Source organism: Ambystoma mexicanum, chromosome 6p (assembly GCF_040938575.1).
Source record: "Ambystoma mexicanum isolate Mex_15411 chromosome 6p, UKY_AmexF1_1, whole genome shotgun sequence".
NCBI lineage: Eukaryota > Metazoa > Chordata > Amphibia > Caudata > Ambystomatidae > Ambystoma > Ambystoma mexicanum.
In genome coordinates, this window is record NC_090935.1 from 1,501,204,247 (window position 1) to 1,501,221,533 (window position 17,287).

Below are 17,287 nucleotides of genomic sequence, written 5' to 3' on the forward strand. Positions count from 1 at the left end.
TAACTTACCTCCGAACTTCCTGGATTTTCGCCCGCGCTCGAGTCACGGCGTTCCGTGCCTCCGAGCCCGGACACTATTCCTTCCTGGATCCGTCCTGGACTTCTGAACGTATCCTGGAGTTGAAACATTTTTCTCACGCTGGAATCTGAAGACCAGCACACAGGCTTATATAAATCCCGGACCGTGCGAAAGAAGTCACCAAAGAAGGTCACAAGTAAACAAGAAAAAGAGGTGAGAAGGGTAGAGACTTGTGACAGCTTGCCTTGGAAGCATGACGACACAGAGCAGGACAGGTTCGATCCCCGGGTCCACGCTTAGAAACCGGGTATTAAGCGCACTAACCTATCATAGCTCAGTGACCTCGCTCTGGCCCAGTGGGGAGAGGGTTGGGAACTTGGGAAGTGCAGGGGCCGGGCTGCACCCGCTTTATGGTGATGGACAAGCATCTCTCTTTCTGATGCATCCTGGCTCCCCACCCCCTGTCAGGATTGCACTGGCCCCTGCACTAACACAGCTCCTTGAATCGTATGAAAGGGCCAGGACTTCGCTTGAAGCCTGCCCTGCCTCAGGCACAATGCATATGTTTAGCATTTGCTGTTTTCTTTCCACACCCACAGCCCTATGTTCAGGTACTTTCCAATTTCCAGAAATGTAGCTGGCAGCAACCTCAGCATATTCTGCAATAATGATATTATGAAAGGGTGCGTTCATCTGTGGTCCTAGGCCCGTTCAGTTGCAGACAGCGACAGGCCAGGTTTCCAGGAAAGGCAGGGTCCTGCTGTTTCCAGAGAGGCTTTTGCACTTTTTGCGCAGGAAAAAGGCCAGGCCTTTCTATTGTGTGTACTCTTGCAGTCCTGGTGAGAGACACCCTGAAGGAAATTCCTGTTGACCTGTTACAAATGGTTTCTGTTGGAGCTGTGACATAGGCTTTTGGCCATTGGCTATACAGTATATGCCGAGAGGAAAAAAACAAAGCAAATTCTGCTCTTCACAAAAATAGGGACGGAGGACTGAATCCAGCAGACGACATCTGACAACAATAATCAGTTCTGAGGTAAAACTGTGATGAACTGGAATTGTCTTTGTTGTAATCAGTAGATGTTGGAAACCACACAAAGCATCAACTGGAGCCAGTAGAAGTTATTTGTAGCTGGTTGTGTGGATTTTGCAGTCCTGCAATCCTCCAGTTTAGCAGGCAGGCACCACGTTGTGTATGAGGGCGCAACTCAACAATCTGTCTGGAAATCCAAGAGTGTGCTTGTTTGTGTGTGGTCAAAACAAAACAGGCTGCCTGCGTTTGGAGGCCCAACTTTGCTTTCAAAAACATATATCCCTGTGTATGCATTTCAATGGACGGTTCAGGTTTGGGCGAGAATTTTCATATGAACGGACCCTGAACTTACTCTATGTAACTTGTACTTGATCGACACAAATTGGCGACACAAGCCGTGCAAGCACTGCATTTTTGCAAATTGAGCCACTTTTAACATTGGCTGTCAAATCTGGTTCTACGTGGGTGGCGACATTGTACTGACAAGATGATCCTCCTGTGCCTATTAAATCTGGCTCGCCCACACAGCCTCCATCGCCTAATGCCAAGCCCAGCTATCCTTAATGAAAAGCCTGGTACATACTGCCAAAAAATCCCCTCACCTATCAACACCAGGGGACTCCCGCTGCCATGCTCTATGGCTAATCTGGGAGGTCACAGAGGGGTTTGAAGTGTTTTCCTCAAACCCATAGAGACCAATATACAACTATTGTATATGTAAAGGGACCACAAAGTGTTAACAACAAGAAGTTTTTTCTAGGTGTGGGAAACCAGCACACGCTTTGTCGTGTACTTGTATTCTCGTTATACTTTCTGAATGTGTGTACCCGCCATGAATTAGCAACATTGGGCATGATGCTGTTAAATAAAGGTACCAGCTCTAGTAATGAAATGTTTTGTGTTGCCATAGCAGCCCCCAAGTCTTGCAGTGTCCATATGAATTGGTTGGATCCGGCGAGATCGGGTCTCTGTACCGCCAACGTTTGTGAATGTGTGAAAAAATGCATTTATTATTCATTGATGATCAACGTATAAAATTAATAAATGCATTTTTTTTTCAAACCCCCTTTCCCATCCAGCGCCGTCTGCCTCCAACAGTCAGCTACTCCATTCTCACAATCCTTCTCACCTACCTTAGTGGTCTGGTTGTCGCATCGCTCGAGTCGTTGTCGGAATTGAGAAGCAGGTCTGTGGCTGGCTGCTGCGGCCTGCCCTGCATCTGCGCAATGTGTGTAGCAGCCGGCAGGGAGGGCACTTGCGGTTCCCCGGTGTACTGCTCACGCCCTCATGCGCAGGCGCGAGCCAGGCATAGTCAGTCGGGTCAGCCCAGCTGCCCATTCCCAGCCCTGCTGGGAAGAAAAGAAGTGCACAGCCAGCGCCAGCATGCTCGGTCAAACCACCCGGGTGGAATTGCGCAACGCACGCAATCGACACTAATTTTGTATCCTTCTGCCCCAAAAACGCCTTAATGCCCAGAGGCCTACCGGGGGATGTCCCAGCGGGGCAGTCCAGCCCTGGCGGTGTCCTTGCTGTCCTCCCTTCTCTTGGCCCATGTGCTGCTTTGGGGGCTATCAAAGATGAGGAATCCGTGGGGTGGGAGGAAGGAATTCCCCCCCTCTCCTATTGTTGAATGTGGATTTGAAAATCTTTACTAAAATCTGGTCAAATAGGTTGATGGAATGTGTGGGAGGCTTAATTGATGAATCACAGGCAGGCTTTACTCTGGGAAGATTTGAATATAACATTAGAAAGGTACTAGATGTTATAGGTGTGCACAGCAATAGGGGATCGGACACAGTCCTAGGCTTTTTTTGATGCTGAAAAGGCCTTTGACAGAGTTAATTGGAGGTTTCTGGAATATACATTGAGGAAAATGGAGTTTAGTCCTATCTTTATGCAGATGGTGGATTGTATTCATAAGGACATTACGGCAAAGATGTTAATCGATTAATATCCAAATCCGTTCCATTGTCAAAAAGTACCAGGCACGGATGCCCACTGTGTGTTTTAATTTAGCTTTGGAACCACTGGTGGCATATATAAGGCAGTGTGAGGAAGTTGCAGGAATTTATATTGAAAATACTGAGGTCAAGGTTTTAACTTATGCAGATGATATGTTGATTTTTCTTTCAAACCCTGAGATGTGTGGACCACTGCTGAAACAAATGTTTGAGGAAGTTGGTAGGTTATCAGGACATAAGGTGAATTGGGGTAAAACTGAAATCTTTCCTCTATCCGGGACTTATGATAGGAATGTATTAGAATCTTGAATTGCAAATGGTCCCTCAATGAAGTAAAATATCCAGGTATACATATAATTGGAAATTTAAAAAAAATGGTTCAATATAATATTGATAAAACAATAGACAAAATAATGATGACTATGTAAAAATGGGAAAGGCTTCATTTGAATTCATGGGCAAAAATTAATGTGATAAAAATGGTTTTATTACCGAAGTACTGTATACTATACAATCATTACCTTTACTAATTTCAAATACATTATTGCATAAAATTGAAGTTTTTCAATCTTTCTTGTGGGGAGTAGGTAAGAGGCATCGCATCCCAAAATATGTTCTGCTGCGAGATGTTAAAGACAGTGGGTTTGGCTATCCAGATTTGAAAAAAATACTATAGAGCATTTTTACTTAAGAGTTCACATTATTTTGATAATGATGTCAAAGGTCCCATTTGGTTACAGATAAGAGAATTTTGCAGCCCTCATCACTTGGATAATCTCTATACAATGGGAACATTGTCGGGGGAAAGATTAAAACTACCATCAATAGTGGCTACTAGGCAGGCTTTAATTACATGGTTTAAGGAGAATGATCAATGTTTTGGGTTTAGTTATGATGCATCAATATGGCATAATGAGGCACTGCATTTGTGTAATAGATGGTTACATTGGCAGAGTTGGATCAGGAGGGGTATATTGAGATTAAGAGATTTGTTTGATGAAGATAGGATACTGAGCTTTGAAGAGTTGCAAGATCGGTTTGGTTTAGAGCAGAGAGAACGAGGCCTATACGGAATTAATTTTGTTAATGAGTCAAAGAATAGATATGGTTGATAAGGGATTTGAAGGAAGGCTGGAGACGAGAATATAATGTACGCAGATATATGGACTTTATGCCCCTGGGGTTGGAGTATACAGGGGCATGGACTAAGCTAAAAGATACTTGGTCTAGGGACATTAACATGACTATATCGGAGGAAGAATCGAGGGATCTTCTAAGGGTTGGAGCGAGTGCGTGAATGGATATGAATTTATGTTTGATAAGGCAGAAAGTTGTTGGGCAGATTTATTGGAGACCTGTGAAGATGTTTAAGATACAGTTGAGGATAGATGAGATGTTGGAGCTGTGGGGAGGGTAAGAGAACTTTGTTGCATCTGCTTTGCAGTTGTCCGAGTACACGGTTTCTGGAAAGAAGTTATAGAAAGAATTCATATGATTTTTAGTATAACCATTCAGAGGTCAGCCGCCAATGTAGTTCTGCTCCTGCGTAGGGAGAGTTGCTTAACTGCAAGGAAACATAATACTTGGATTGATGAGGCCATGGTGGTAGCAATTAAGCTGCTTCTTAGAGCCTGGAAGACTAGGAAGAAGCCCAATATGGATGACTGGTTAGTAGAGCTACAGATCTTGTCTAAATATGAGAACATTTATTTGAAGTGCAGAGATAAAGATGTATATCTTTCACTATGAGTAAATGAGTACGGGGAGGGAGACCCCCCCCCCCCCCCCGAACCCCACTCCTTTTTTTTTTCTCTCTCTCCTGTCTAGTGTTGTGTGTCTGTGTGGAGTATAGTTTTTTCTCTTCTTTTTCACATGGGATTTGTAATAAGTTGTTATCTTAAACTGTAGGTTTGATATAGTTAAGAAGTTAGATGGTATTGTAGTCATGATAGCAAAAGATATTACTGTTTTTGATAAATCATAATTGAGATAAGTTAATGAACCCATGTAGGCTGAACATTAATTTTGATGTAAAACCTAATAAATATAATACTTTTTTAAAAAAGAATTTGCCACCTCTCTTCCCCACCTCTCTTTCTTGCCCACCTCTCTCTCTCTTGCCCACCTCTCTCTCTCTTGCCCACCTCTCTCTCTCTCTCTTGCCCACCCCTCTCTCTCTCTTGCCCACCCCCCTCTCTCTCTCTCTTCCCCACCTCTCTCCTCTTTCTTTTTTCTTCTCTTTTTTCTCTCTCTCCTGGTGTAACCAGATATGTAGTTGTCTGAAGTCTTGAGAAATGCTTGTCTTGGGTTAATTAAGCTATGTATAAATTAGCACTTCCCTACTAGACAAAGATAATTTTCTGGAGCAAACTGCTTGCTTTGAGCCAATTTGCATACCCACAATGCCTTGCTGATATGGCTCTGAACTGAAGGTGTACTTCAAGCCATGGTTACTTGGTAGCGTTGTGGAATGTGTGACTTTGCTCAAGTGGTACACTATCACATTTCAGGTGAAAGATTGTTTTCGGAGACTTTTTAAACCCACCACTGGTGTTTCTGTGTCTGTAAGAAGAGCAGCTATGCTGGGGGATCGATATCAAAGTTGAGTGTTAAAATGGATTTCTAGAATCTGCCCTGGTGTACAGATTTTAGGAGGCCACCCTACTTACAGTGAAAACTGAAAAGGGTAACTCTGAGAGGTTAGCCAACACCCAATCAAGGTAGCAATGGAGAGCATTTAAAGCTATTCTCAGGAGAGTGCGAGTGGAGTGAGGGGTCCACAATGAGTCCACACAGTAATTCAATTTAGACAGGAATGTATACAAATCCAGTACTTGTTGAAGGCCTTAAACCCACACTAAAAAATGACTTTGGAAAAAATAACGCTATTCTCACTGACTCATATCCAACAAGTTATGCGGCCTGGCTTCCTATAATCCAAATCTTGGGATCCCAGGAACATTGTACCCACAAGCCGCAGATTCTTCGGCACTTAAGAGTTATTATGAGAATACTGAGACATGTTTCTCACACTGGCACTGGTGGCACTTTAGTACTGTTATTACCTTAGATGACATTATTGGTTGGTTCATTTGTTGAAGTCCAGAGGTTGGCTCTGAATTGTAATATTGATTGAGAAAATGATAAATAAAGCTTGGAAAAGAAAACAAAAAAGAGCAGTTAATTCCTTCAATCGTATTTATTCAAGTGACATAGAAGAAATTGATCAATGTTTCCTTATCCATAGAATCACAAATGGAAACCCCCCCCATTATCCAGTACTCTTCCATTCCCCCCAACTAGCCTTATGAGTTGTATACCAGAAACACATGACACATTATGAGCATTTCTCTGGATATTCTTCCACATCGGGCAACTGTTCTCTCTCAACTCCATCACTAAAAACTCAAACGTGTAGATGGGAAGTCCTATTATGAGACGAGGCCTAACTTTTTCTGTCCCTTGCCAACCAGGGTATTGTCATATTGCCACCAAAGCCCAAAAGAACCTTGAGGATAGATTCATAAATTCCTGCATCACGGTTTGTCCAAAGTCCGATTCAATATGCGAAAATGTGATTGAATCTATATATAGCATGTAAGTAATTAAGAGTAAGACTCGGACACATTAGCGTTCTGGTGATTGTTGAAGACTTTTATTAAATTATAGAGATAGTTGGGGAAATCCTACCTATCCCTAACTTAGGAGTGGTTTCCCAGCCTCAAAAAAACTAAGGAACGTCCATGTCCGAATGTCCAAAACAAGTTCTCCTCCTGTGTCTAAAATCCTAAACCTGACCCTCGCACACTAAACTCAAAATAACTTGTAGGGAAAAATGTCTTTTAGCTGATACCTGCAGCTCCTTTCTAAAGTTCCAGTGTAAAAGAAACCAACAATGTTCTAGCAGTTTGAAGGGGTTCTTCCCTTCCCCTGGATTTCCGTTTTCAATGTTTTTCACTTTCACATTACCATACTCCACAATCTCAAGGGGGATGACTCTTCTCCTGAGTTGGGTCAGCGACCCCTTTTCATTCGTCTTAGTCTCTTTGTTCAATCGTCCTGATGTACCAGCTCCCTTGTTTGAGCTTAACAGGTTCATCAACGGTACAAAGCATCTGCCGTGAAGGGCTCCAACGTCCCACCCTCGCTCTCTGCGCACACAGGTTTCTGTCGGCTGCTTTGGCGTCCTTTGCATCTCACCGTTCTCGCTGTGACTTGCTTGCAGGCTGGGAGAGCGTCCCGTCTGCTCTCTGGTTCCTGCTTTGCTTCCTTCTTCACCTGATGGCTGTTGCTGTCTGGGGCACAAGCGCGGCAAACCTTTTGCTTCGAGACTTCCCTGGACGGCACCTCCAGCAGCTTCTCTGCCCCGCACTGCAGACTGCTCCCGTTCAGTGTCCCGACCGACATCGGGAGAAAAGTCACCCTTTCTCTCCATGTGTGGTGTTTTTAAATGTCCCGGCACCTGTTAACCTTTTCCAACAACTAGAGTGTAGCGTTTGCTTTCCGGTTCTTGTGACCTTCGTTACTCCAGTCCTCTTCCTCATCTCAAGTGTTTTCAAGCAAAAGGGAATGTAAATACAGTTAGTGATTGGTCATGACTGGAGGTTCTACACCCACACTACAGTATGCCATACGGGAATAGGCTGGCAAGTGGCCAAAGAAACATGGAAATGCATGCCGTGACCTAGCTTGTCTACTCCGCCTCCCTGAGGGTTGTTTTCCCTCATTTGGTCCTCCCACAGATGGCCACCCCCAGGGTAGGAGTCCATGAGCTTCTGCCTTTCCCTGGCCACTTCAGGGAAGTTTCCCTCCAGCGAAGCAGTGACAACATTGCTAGATCCGTCACAACCCTTAATTCAACACGATATATCGCTGCAGGTACTACCTTCTGGCAGTAAACACTTAGGATCTTGCTGGAAATGTCCATCTGAACTCATTACCTACACTGCAGATTGGCTCTTGTTCACACTCCTTTTCACGTGGGGATCACACCTCCATGCACGTTCGAGGCAGCCCCCCAGTAATTAAAGTAAGGGACTACTTATAGAAATTGATCAATTATGGCAAATCTTTCTCTCGCATGCCTATCTTGTCCCACCACCCTATCCTTGTTTTTTCCCTAATGCTACCCCCTAATCTCTAATCCTGGGAGCGTCCTCGGTTTCATTTAAGAAAATATTAAGAGTGGGAGCCAGGACACATCTTTAGCAACTCCCATCCCCATGCCAAGTCGGCTCACCATCTGTTCCAGGGGTACACTACCAGTATGGATGACCCCCCACTACCCCCCAACCAAATCTTCCTAATGTACTCCCGCAACAATTGTCTAGTTAAAGAATCAAAATCTGCTTTTTAAGTCCACAAAGATAAAGAAGGGGGAGCAATTCTTCAAAGTGATATAATTGGCCAGGATTAAGTGGAACCTGAAATACTAATCTGTAGTACTCTGGCCTGTCCCATTCAGAACCCTTTCTTCATCCCACTAACCTTAGATCTTACATAGACCCAATTTGCCAAAGTTTTACCCGGATCTATCTACTAGCAATATAGGGGATCATTTCCAGCCTGTCAGTCTCCTCTTTAAAAAGAATAGGGATGTTTTCCACAAGGCTGGTACCACTGAAATTTCCAGTGAAGTATTTCTGTTTCCTTGCATCAGTGCAGTAACACTCTTTATGCCACCTTTTAGGTGCAGTCATCCATGGAAATGTGGCCATATTTGCTATTTGTAGTGTGAACCCAGCGTTTCTCCTCCTTGGTGCACCCCTGATGTGGGGCTAGCACAAGTGGCCATCTACTAATGCTGAAATCACAGCTACTGTACTTGCATTACAGTAGAGTTATTAAAGAGGTAAAAAAAAAAGACTACAACATTTATGGGATTTAAAAATGCAAACCTAGTTAGGAAGCAACGGGGCACTCACAGGGGTTTACAGTTAAGGGCATGAGGGTAGCAGAGGGGCGGGCACAGCAAATGGGCTTGCTGGGGATGAGTGAAGTGATCAGCGATTGATGAGCTGTTAAAGATTCAGGGCCTGACTCATGGATTATTTGCGCCGAATAAAACGGGATTTGTGCGCCATTCTGCCCGCAAATCCCCATTTGTTAAACAGGGATTTGCGGGCAGAATGGCGCACAAATCCGTTTTTCTTTCGGCGCAAATAATCCATGAATCAGCATATCGGTCTTCAGGTCCTTCTTCTAGTGTAGACTGAAGGTTGCAAGTCCTATCTGTGTTGCTTCCACCTAGATGTGCAGTTTCTGCATCTGGCTACAGCTCATGTACCGTTTTACCGGCCTGGGTGGCAATTCAAACGAATGTGGTTATATAGTCAAATGAAGTCTGCATTAATTTCCATAGTTTTATTGTTCAATATATCTGTAAAGTATAGATTCATGCAAAACCATATGTAAATCCATATACGATCTGAATCAACTGTAACAAACATGTTGCCAACTGTAGTAAATAAATCGTCTCTAACTGATCCCAACTTTATATATCTGAGAGGGAAGAGGAGAAAAGCACTAGATGAGAGGAAAATGTGTGGCTCAGGTAATGTGACTAATCTGTGGCAAATAAAAGGCTGGGATCATTCATGGGGAATCTGATGCACAATAAACCACTACGGTGGATACCAGTGTAAACAGCAAGCAAGATATGCTACTGTGGTGGACCGGAAGAGTGGCAGTGTTGTGTAGGCACTGCTGGCAACCTAATTGGTGCTCCAGCATACAGAGTTAAACAATGTTCTCAGATGCATGGCACAATACAACGAAGGATAGGATTGCTTAGACTTTATGTATGCGATCATCTATTTTGGCACCTGGGATTTTAAATCTCTACTTAACAGAGGAGCCTTGGATCGCTGTATGCTAACAATGCTACATTAAACTGGAATTCCTGCCGACTGCTCGTGCAATGTGTTTCAGGAAGATCGGGAAAAGTCATGGTTTTAAATTTGGTTTTGAAATTTATTTTACAGACTTTTACAGTGCAGTATGCAAGCTACAGCTTCTCTGTGGGTAAGTAGTGCAAGCACTTACATCCTCCTTCAGATTTTATTGTCTTTTGGGAACATGTCTCTAGCTCCTTCATTAAGGACATGGCATCCAAATGTAAATATGACCCCTGGAAATGATTGACTCTTGGAAATTGGGGTATTGAAAATCTTCTTTATGGATGCATTCTTTTTTGTGCAAGACCCCCTACCATGGTCTCTCACTGCATGTTCTATTGATGATCTGATAATTTCATTTGGTCCTCGAAAACCTAGCCTACAGTTTTTGGAAATGATTTTCTTTGTTTTTGCAGTCATTGTTCTATCCATTGTGAAACACATTACTCCTGAGAGCACACTATTTCATTTTTATTCTGGAACAAAATGAACCATTGGACGGCTTAAGAAATGTTTACACATACTTTACATGTATTTATTTTGTTTACATAATTTCTACTGTGTGCGTTGTGAATCAAATTATGTTTGGGTTTGACAAATATTAATAAAGGCATATCTAGAGCTTCTTGCTGGTTTGCTCCTGCGTCTGGGAGCTGTAATAATCAACATTATAATCATCCAATTTAATGGTACTCCATTTCTAGACCTTTGAAGGTTGAAAGGCTTAATTGGCCCTCTTGGTATTCATACTTCTAAACTTCAGTCTGACCTCCAGTGTGAGGCAAGTACTCCAGTCCCTGATCTATCCTCCCGACTTGTAGAATAAAGTGACAGCAACCAAACCAAAGAGAAACTTATTGAGGTAGACGATATTGGTGGGTTTTCTGAAGGGGAGCAATAAGGGGAGTGTTCCGGATTTGAAGGGCAACTGGCTCCATAGTTCCTGCACCAGAATTCACTGTGTGTCTCCAGTCATAAATCTGGATGAGGGTGTACTATGTAGCATTTGGCAGATCTTTCATTGTTAAGTGTAGGCAGTGAATTACCCTTGAAGTCTTTTAGAGCCCTTAGCTCAGACATTTGTAAGCCATAGAAGGGCTATTCTTAGTCACACTAGCTTGAACGGCAAACCACAAGAAAAGGGGAGGGGAAATTTGTCCTTTTTTAGTCACATTTATCAGCAAATTGCATTTGCACCCTCTTGGGGTGATCAAGGCACACATCTGGCATGTCAGGCTTGAGGATAATGGCATTGTAATGTTTGCAGCTATTTAGGAAAATACTACAGGGTGCTTTCTGGAAGGGTTGATGTGTAAATGTTCCTGAGTTGTAAGGTTAAAAAAAGAAGCCCCCCCTTTGCTAATGATGATAACAATAGTTTTAGCTCACAACTTGGAACTGCCAAAGTCGTCCAAAGAAGGAAGGCAAGTTGTGGGATTATTTTAGGTGTAGAACTTGGACCGGTTCATCTCCAACCTGCCCTTTCATGTCTGATTTATCCAGTAAATGGAGGCTTTTGTTGCGCTTGAAAGATGGATTCAGAGTGCCCACTGACCTGTGGATATCATTGCCTTGGGAATGCTATGAGCCCAATGCCATTATGCAACATTATAGGCGTGGGCAGGTTTAAATTGAAAGCTGGAGAACCTAAAGTTCAAAGCAGTGGGCCAGCGTGTAATATAAATCTAAGTTCCCAACATGGAAACTGAGCTGTCTGTCTGAAAGAAAGTTCTGAAATAGGTCTTGGGCTGCCAATGCTGCAAGGATATCCTGCCAAATTATGACTGCTTCAGTGTACTGTTGCCGGAGGAATCTTGATTGATGGGGTCGTGGATGCAGGAATCTTCAATAAAGATGTGAAGCTATGAAAGGTCTTCCTAAAAAAGTAAATGGGAGCCCAGCAATCCTTTGATAGGTGGATTGTTTAAGAAATCACAGAGGACTATGGGCTATGGACATTATGTGTTACTACTGACTTCTGCAATTGTATTCGCTCTCCTCTCTTGCTTCTCCACTCTTTTCGACTGCTTACTCTCTGTTCTCTCCTCCCCTCTCCCTTTTCCTATCTCCTCCCCTCCTACGCTTACTTTCTTCTATGCACTTACTCTATCAGAATTGTCCCTGGACCTACTATGATAGCAACCTCGTCTGTCGCTCCCCTATCCCCTTACTGTTGCCCCCCATCCCTACAGCACTATCTGAAACGTTGTCAGGCCTAGTACGATAGTCACTTGTTTTGTTCCTTCCCTCCCTTTCTGCACCCCTCTGCCTCACCTTTTGTTTTCCTCCAGCTCTACCAGAAATGTCATCAGGCCTAGTACGGTAGTCGCCTGTTTGTTTCCATTTCCTTCCCACTCTCCCCCTCCCTTCCTTATCTGTTTTAGCACTTGCACTATCTGAAATGTCGTCAGGCCGAGTACGATAGTTAATTTCACATCCTTACTGTTCATGGCCTGTAAGAATGTTGTTGTGTTTTCCCTTGTTCCCTTCCTTGCCTTGAAGCGCTTTGAAACACATTGTGTATAGGCGCTATATAAATAAACTATCATATCCTGGGAGGAGGTTGCAAGTTGTATGGTTTTACATTAAATGGATTGGGCAACTTTTGTGCTTTCTGAAAATCTCTACTAGTTGATGGATATAATAATTTTGTCGGAGTGGATGTTTTATTTTGCCATCAATAAAAAGTCTGTTTGTAGCTGGTAAGGTTTTTATTCTTCCAAGATTGGCTGGAACGTTGGATAGCACCCAATGAATTTCAGAAAACTGGTCAAAACCTGGCTGCTTAACGGATATGACTAACCCGACGAGTTACACCATTCTGTTTTGTGGCCCTCTTGTCCTTCTACCGAATTGCTTACCTGTACAAACGTTGTGAGTGATACCTCCGGGTTTGGGCATTACATAAATGTAACAAATAAAGGTGTGGTTGGATTAATTTCAGGACGTTAAGCTCCAGTGAGTTGTTTGAAGGAATTAAAGGAGTACCGGAATCCCAATGCATAGTTGAGGTTTGTCCTTGAGGCTCCACCTAGTATGGAGGAGAAAAGGAGTCTCTGTAGCCATGGATGTACAAGCCAAGTAAAGTTAATGGGGAAGGCGCACATATTTGATCCAGGAAGAGGTAGACAGAAAGGCATTGACCGATTAGTGTCAGTGATCATAGGGTTGAGGGTGTGGGCAGGATGAAGGTGGCGCAACAGAATTTGAAGAAGATGGCATTGATGCCTGCATGGTTATCAGTGTGTTTTAAAATGAAGCTGTCCAGAACAATGTGATGAGAGGACATGCCTGAAGGTTTGAACCAGCTTTACAACATAGTTGTTCAAAGGTACATTTGGTTTGGGGATAAATGTGCCTAGAAAAAGTCAGAGAACATATCAACAGTGTATATGAGTGCGTCTGTAAAGTTGTTGAATTAAAAGGAGTGGTACAGGTTTGTCAATGGAATTGATTAGTTTGATCTTTTTGTGTGTTGGTATTGTCGACGCTCGTAAACTCTCAGGTCATGGTAGCGCGGTATAAATACGTTAAGGATATTTTTCTTGAAGTAGAAGGGGCGTAGGGAGCTCTTTTTGAAATGTCCATTATAGGAACTTGTTTAGTGAGATGAGACCTTTCCACTGCACTGAGAGCAGAAGGTAATGGTAGAGAAAAAGTAAAACGGTATTGTCCTGTGGCTGTGGATCTCGCAGTTGTAAAGGTCAAAAAGGAGGTCATGCTAAAAAAGCAGCAATCGCAGAACTTTTGTGATCGTGACAACTGGGCATGAGATGAAATGCAGCACTACTGCAGAGGACAATCACTGGCCTGCAGGAATACTGGAAAAGGATAGCCCAAAAGATTGCAAAACAGTTGGAGGAGAACAGACTTGCATAATGCAGCTAATGTTAACAGACCTTCCTGTAGGATTTTGTGTTTACTGCAAGATTGTGCAATAGTAATCGTAATCCTTAACTGCATAGTGTAAGAAAGATTGATAACCTATGTTCAGAACCTTTCAAATTTCTGTAGAAAACTGTAAAAATAGTTTAATGGGGGAACAGCCGTAGGGAAGAGTACATGCAAAATAAAACATTGTGCCACAAGTACATGTATAATAATTTGTGGCAAATCTTATGTGATGAATCGGCAATGATGCCCCCCAAAAGTTGTCCTAGGACCCTTCTCATGTGGCCCTTCTCATGTTGCCAGGGAAGGGCAGACTCTTCCTGACCCTGGGGGTGGTGTACTGCGGGAGGAACACATGGTGGGGTAAACGGGTCATTGAGACTGGGAAAACCCATTGGTTAACTTTCCCCGCAATCCCACAGTTTTAATGGGTTGTTGTGAAATAAGGAGAAATAAGAAAATCACATTTTTCTATTAAGGACTACAAGTCCTATAATCCCTGAAGAACTGGGATGAGTAAAAGGGATCAAGAGCAATGTTGCAGGAGTAGTTGGCCTGTTAAGCTTAATGACCCACACCTGAGGGAAGCACAGAGGCTTAAAAGGCCCCCTCTGGTGCAGGCCATTTGATGGAGCTGTAGTTGGAGTGGTCAAAACATTAGCAGAAGCAGAGCAGTGTTGGCAATCCAAGCAGAAGTGTGTGAAAAGAAGGGACCCTGGGATTTTGACCAAGCAGATTCCAGCTGCATGTCCTGAGCGGGTCCTGTTTCCCCAAAGTCTGAAGTGCAGAGGTTGTGTAGCAGAAGGAAGACTGCTTTTCCCCATGTGAAACTGATTGCAGAGATTGCGCACCAAGAAGTGTGCCGGTGACTGTGGCTGGAAGGTGTTATGCAGCCGAGGATCGCAGGAGTGAGAGGAGCTCCTTAACTGTGTGGCTGGACCGAAGACCTTCATCAAAGAGGGGTTCGTGTCCAAAAGAAGCTAGAAGCAGTCCAAGCTCAGCAGCACGCAAAGGGAACAAGACGGAAGCCGGTGAGTGTTAACGAGCATTCTGACTCCTTGCGCAAACAAATGCCGGCAACTGTATCTAGTAGAGTCACTCTCAGATGAGTGAATGCTATATTTAAGTGACTGGTGATTGCTAGAGAGTATAAGTGAACTTTATTGCCTTTATCAGTCTAAGAGTAAAAGCTTTCCAATTGGATGTTAGTCACTGAGGAGCAGTAGATTGGAGGAGGTTGAGCCTACAGAAGAGCATAAATCAGCCCATTCAGAGGAACAGGGTGGTAGCGCCTGGAGACCGGTAAATGGTAGAAATGGTCAGGGAGATATAACCAATTTGCATACCAGGCTCTCAGAGGAGGAATAGAACAGAGTGGGTAAAATGGATAAGGAACCCACACTGGGGGGAAGATTAAGGCACCCCCCGCCAGCACGATGAGGTCAAGGCTTGGAGGTAATCTTAAAGCCGTCAAGTAGGAGGAAGTCGAAAGTGGTGACTGAGCTGGCATTGAACCAGGTCTCAGCAAGAGCAGAATGTCGAGGTCTGCGTCTTCAAGAAGGAGGCATATGCCAGCAGAGTGTTTGTTGGCTGAGCGGGCCTTAAGAGTCGCCAGGTGGAGACGATTTCTGCCTTTGAAAGTTTTCTGAGGTGGAGTACAGGGGCGTGGTTTCCAGTCAGAGGTGGGGGGGGAGAAGGGGGAAGCAGGAGGAGAGGCAGGAGAAGGAAGCAAGGAAGTTAATGAGGGATGGCAGGATCCGGGCGAAGAGAAGGAGGTTGGCCTGAGCACCCTGAGCCAGGATAGTGCCAGTGTGGTAGACATTTAATGATGCAGCGTGACCAAGGGGACTTCCCACTTGGTGCCACCATTAATGGGAGAGAGATGAGATGAGAAGTCCATAGGTCTGGAGGGGGGGACAGAGAAGAGGATATTGGTGAAGATTTCTCTGGAGGATGCACTGATATAGGTGTCTGCAATGGGGAGGCCAGGATTTGCATTTGTCTTTTTTTTCTGCTTTTTCCTTAGAGTTTGTGAGAGAGGGAGGTTAGGTGATAGTGTAACAGTTAGAAAAGATTAGAGAAATGGAGAGTGCCATCTCGGTGGCAGAGGAGAGATGTATAAAAGGGAAAGAAAGGGGGGGGGATTGTAATGCAGTCCTGGCCCTTACTCACAGGCAGCCTAGTAGTTAAGGGAGCACAATACAAATGAAGAGCAATAGGTGGGTGAAGGAATGATCAACTTTTGTTAGAAGGAATATACTGCAGCATACCCAGAGATGCAAAATGTTAAAAAGCACACCCGCCTAGATTTGGTTTTACCCAACAGGAATACAAGGGGGATTAAGGGGGAGAGAACTATAACCTGCATTGCCTATGGCAAGCATATCAATGTGAGAATCCTTTTTCTTATGTGCAGTATATTTGTGGAAGAAGCTGGGAGACAATTGTGTTGGAAGTGAAGAAACTAAACCAAAAAGCAGTGGTTGGTTCAACTCTCTCCTTTGAGGATTTAAGTGTGGAGAGTCTGGAGCAAACCCATCAGAGTATAAGTTGTAGTAGTAGTAGGAGTTTATCCTGACTGGCAAAAAAAACAGGAAAGGGACGAATAGTAGTTTGTTCTGGCAGGCGAGTGGAACAGGACGAAGATAACACTATGAATGTGGTATCAAGATGTGGTGGAAAAGAAGTGACAATTTCACTATTGTGTTTGATGAACTGGCATATAACCATCCTGACAAAAAGTATACATTTTTGGAGGAACTATCTTGACTAAGCTGTTGCTTATGACGGAGGAAGTATGAAGGGAGTGATCTTCGGAGAAGAAAACGTTCTATTCTACCTGGAGTGGAACTTGGCTTATGGAATTGAACTTCGGTTTGAAGAATCCTGACTTGATCCAGGGCAAGGGGATCAAACCCTGGTTACAAGGATTCCTGTTAATAACTTTTATGTTTGAATATACATTAAACAGCCAAATGATTCCTGTATGATTTTGTTGTATGTATAAGTGTGAGGGACAGCTACCTTTGGACACTAGGTAATTTTCCTTCAGCCTCAGTTGTCAGGTTGGGAAACTCCTGTTAGGCTAGGGAAAGATGGGCGTTTGTCTCCACCCATATTATTTAATAAAATGGCACTTGTGACAAACCTTATACCTAAGTGTCTGTTTCACATTTCTGACCCCTCAGTGAGCATGGTTATTTTGCATGCCCCTTCACCCAGATCTGGGCATTTCTTGCAGCAGAGCATCTGCTTAGTGGCACACACATGGTCTCAAGAGTGGGACTCACCAAGACTCTCTATAGTATCTGAAAACAAGGCCCTCAACTTCATGCTACTTCTGTTAAAGCCCCCCCTTGCCTCTCCCCTTTCTCCTTAAATGAACACGGACCTCTATCCGCCCAGTTGTTAGTCAGCGTCGCCATGAACATGTAATATTTAAATAGAAAATGATATCAACCCCACCATAAATAACCAGCATGCAAAGG

At 43.7% G+C, this 17,287-nt stretch overlaps 1 protein-coding gene across 1 annotated transcript in view; it reads left to right on the plus strand.

Annotated features, from left to right (window-relative positions):
• ANXA3 (annexin A3) overlaps positions 1-17,287 on the plus strand; it is a 542,330-nt gene that overhangs the window by 16,538 nt on the left and 508,505 nt on the right. Inside the window, exon 2 of the mRNA XM_069626342.1 lies at positions 9,996-10,035. Within this exon, the coding sequence (XP_069482443.1) occupies positions 10,012-10,035 (24 nt within the window). The 5' untranslated portion in view covers positions 9,996-10,011. The remainder of the gene's footprint in view (positions 1-9,995; positions 10,036-17,287) is intronic.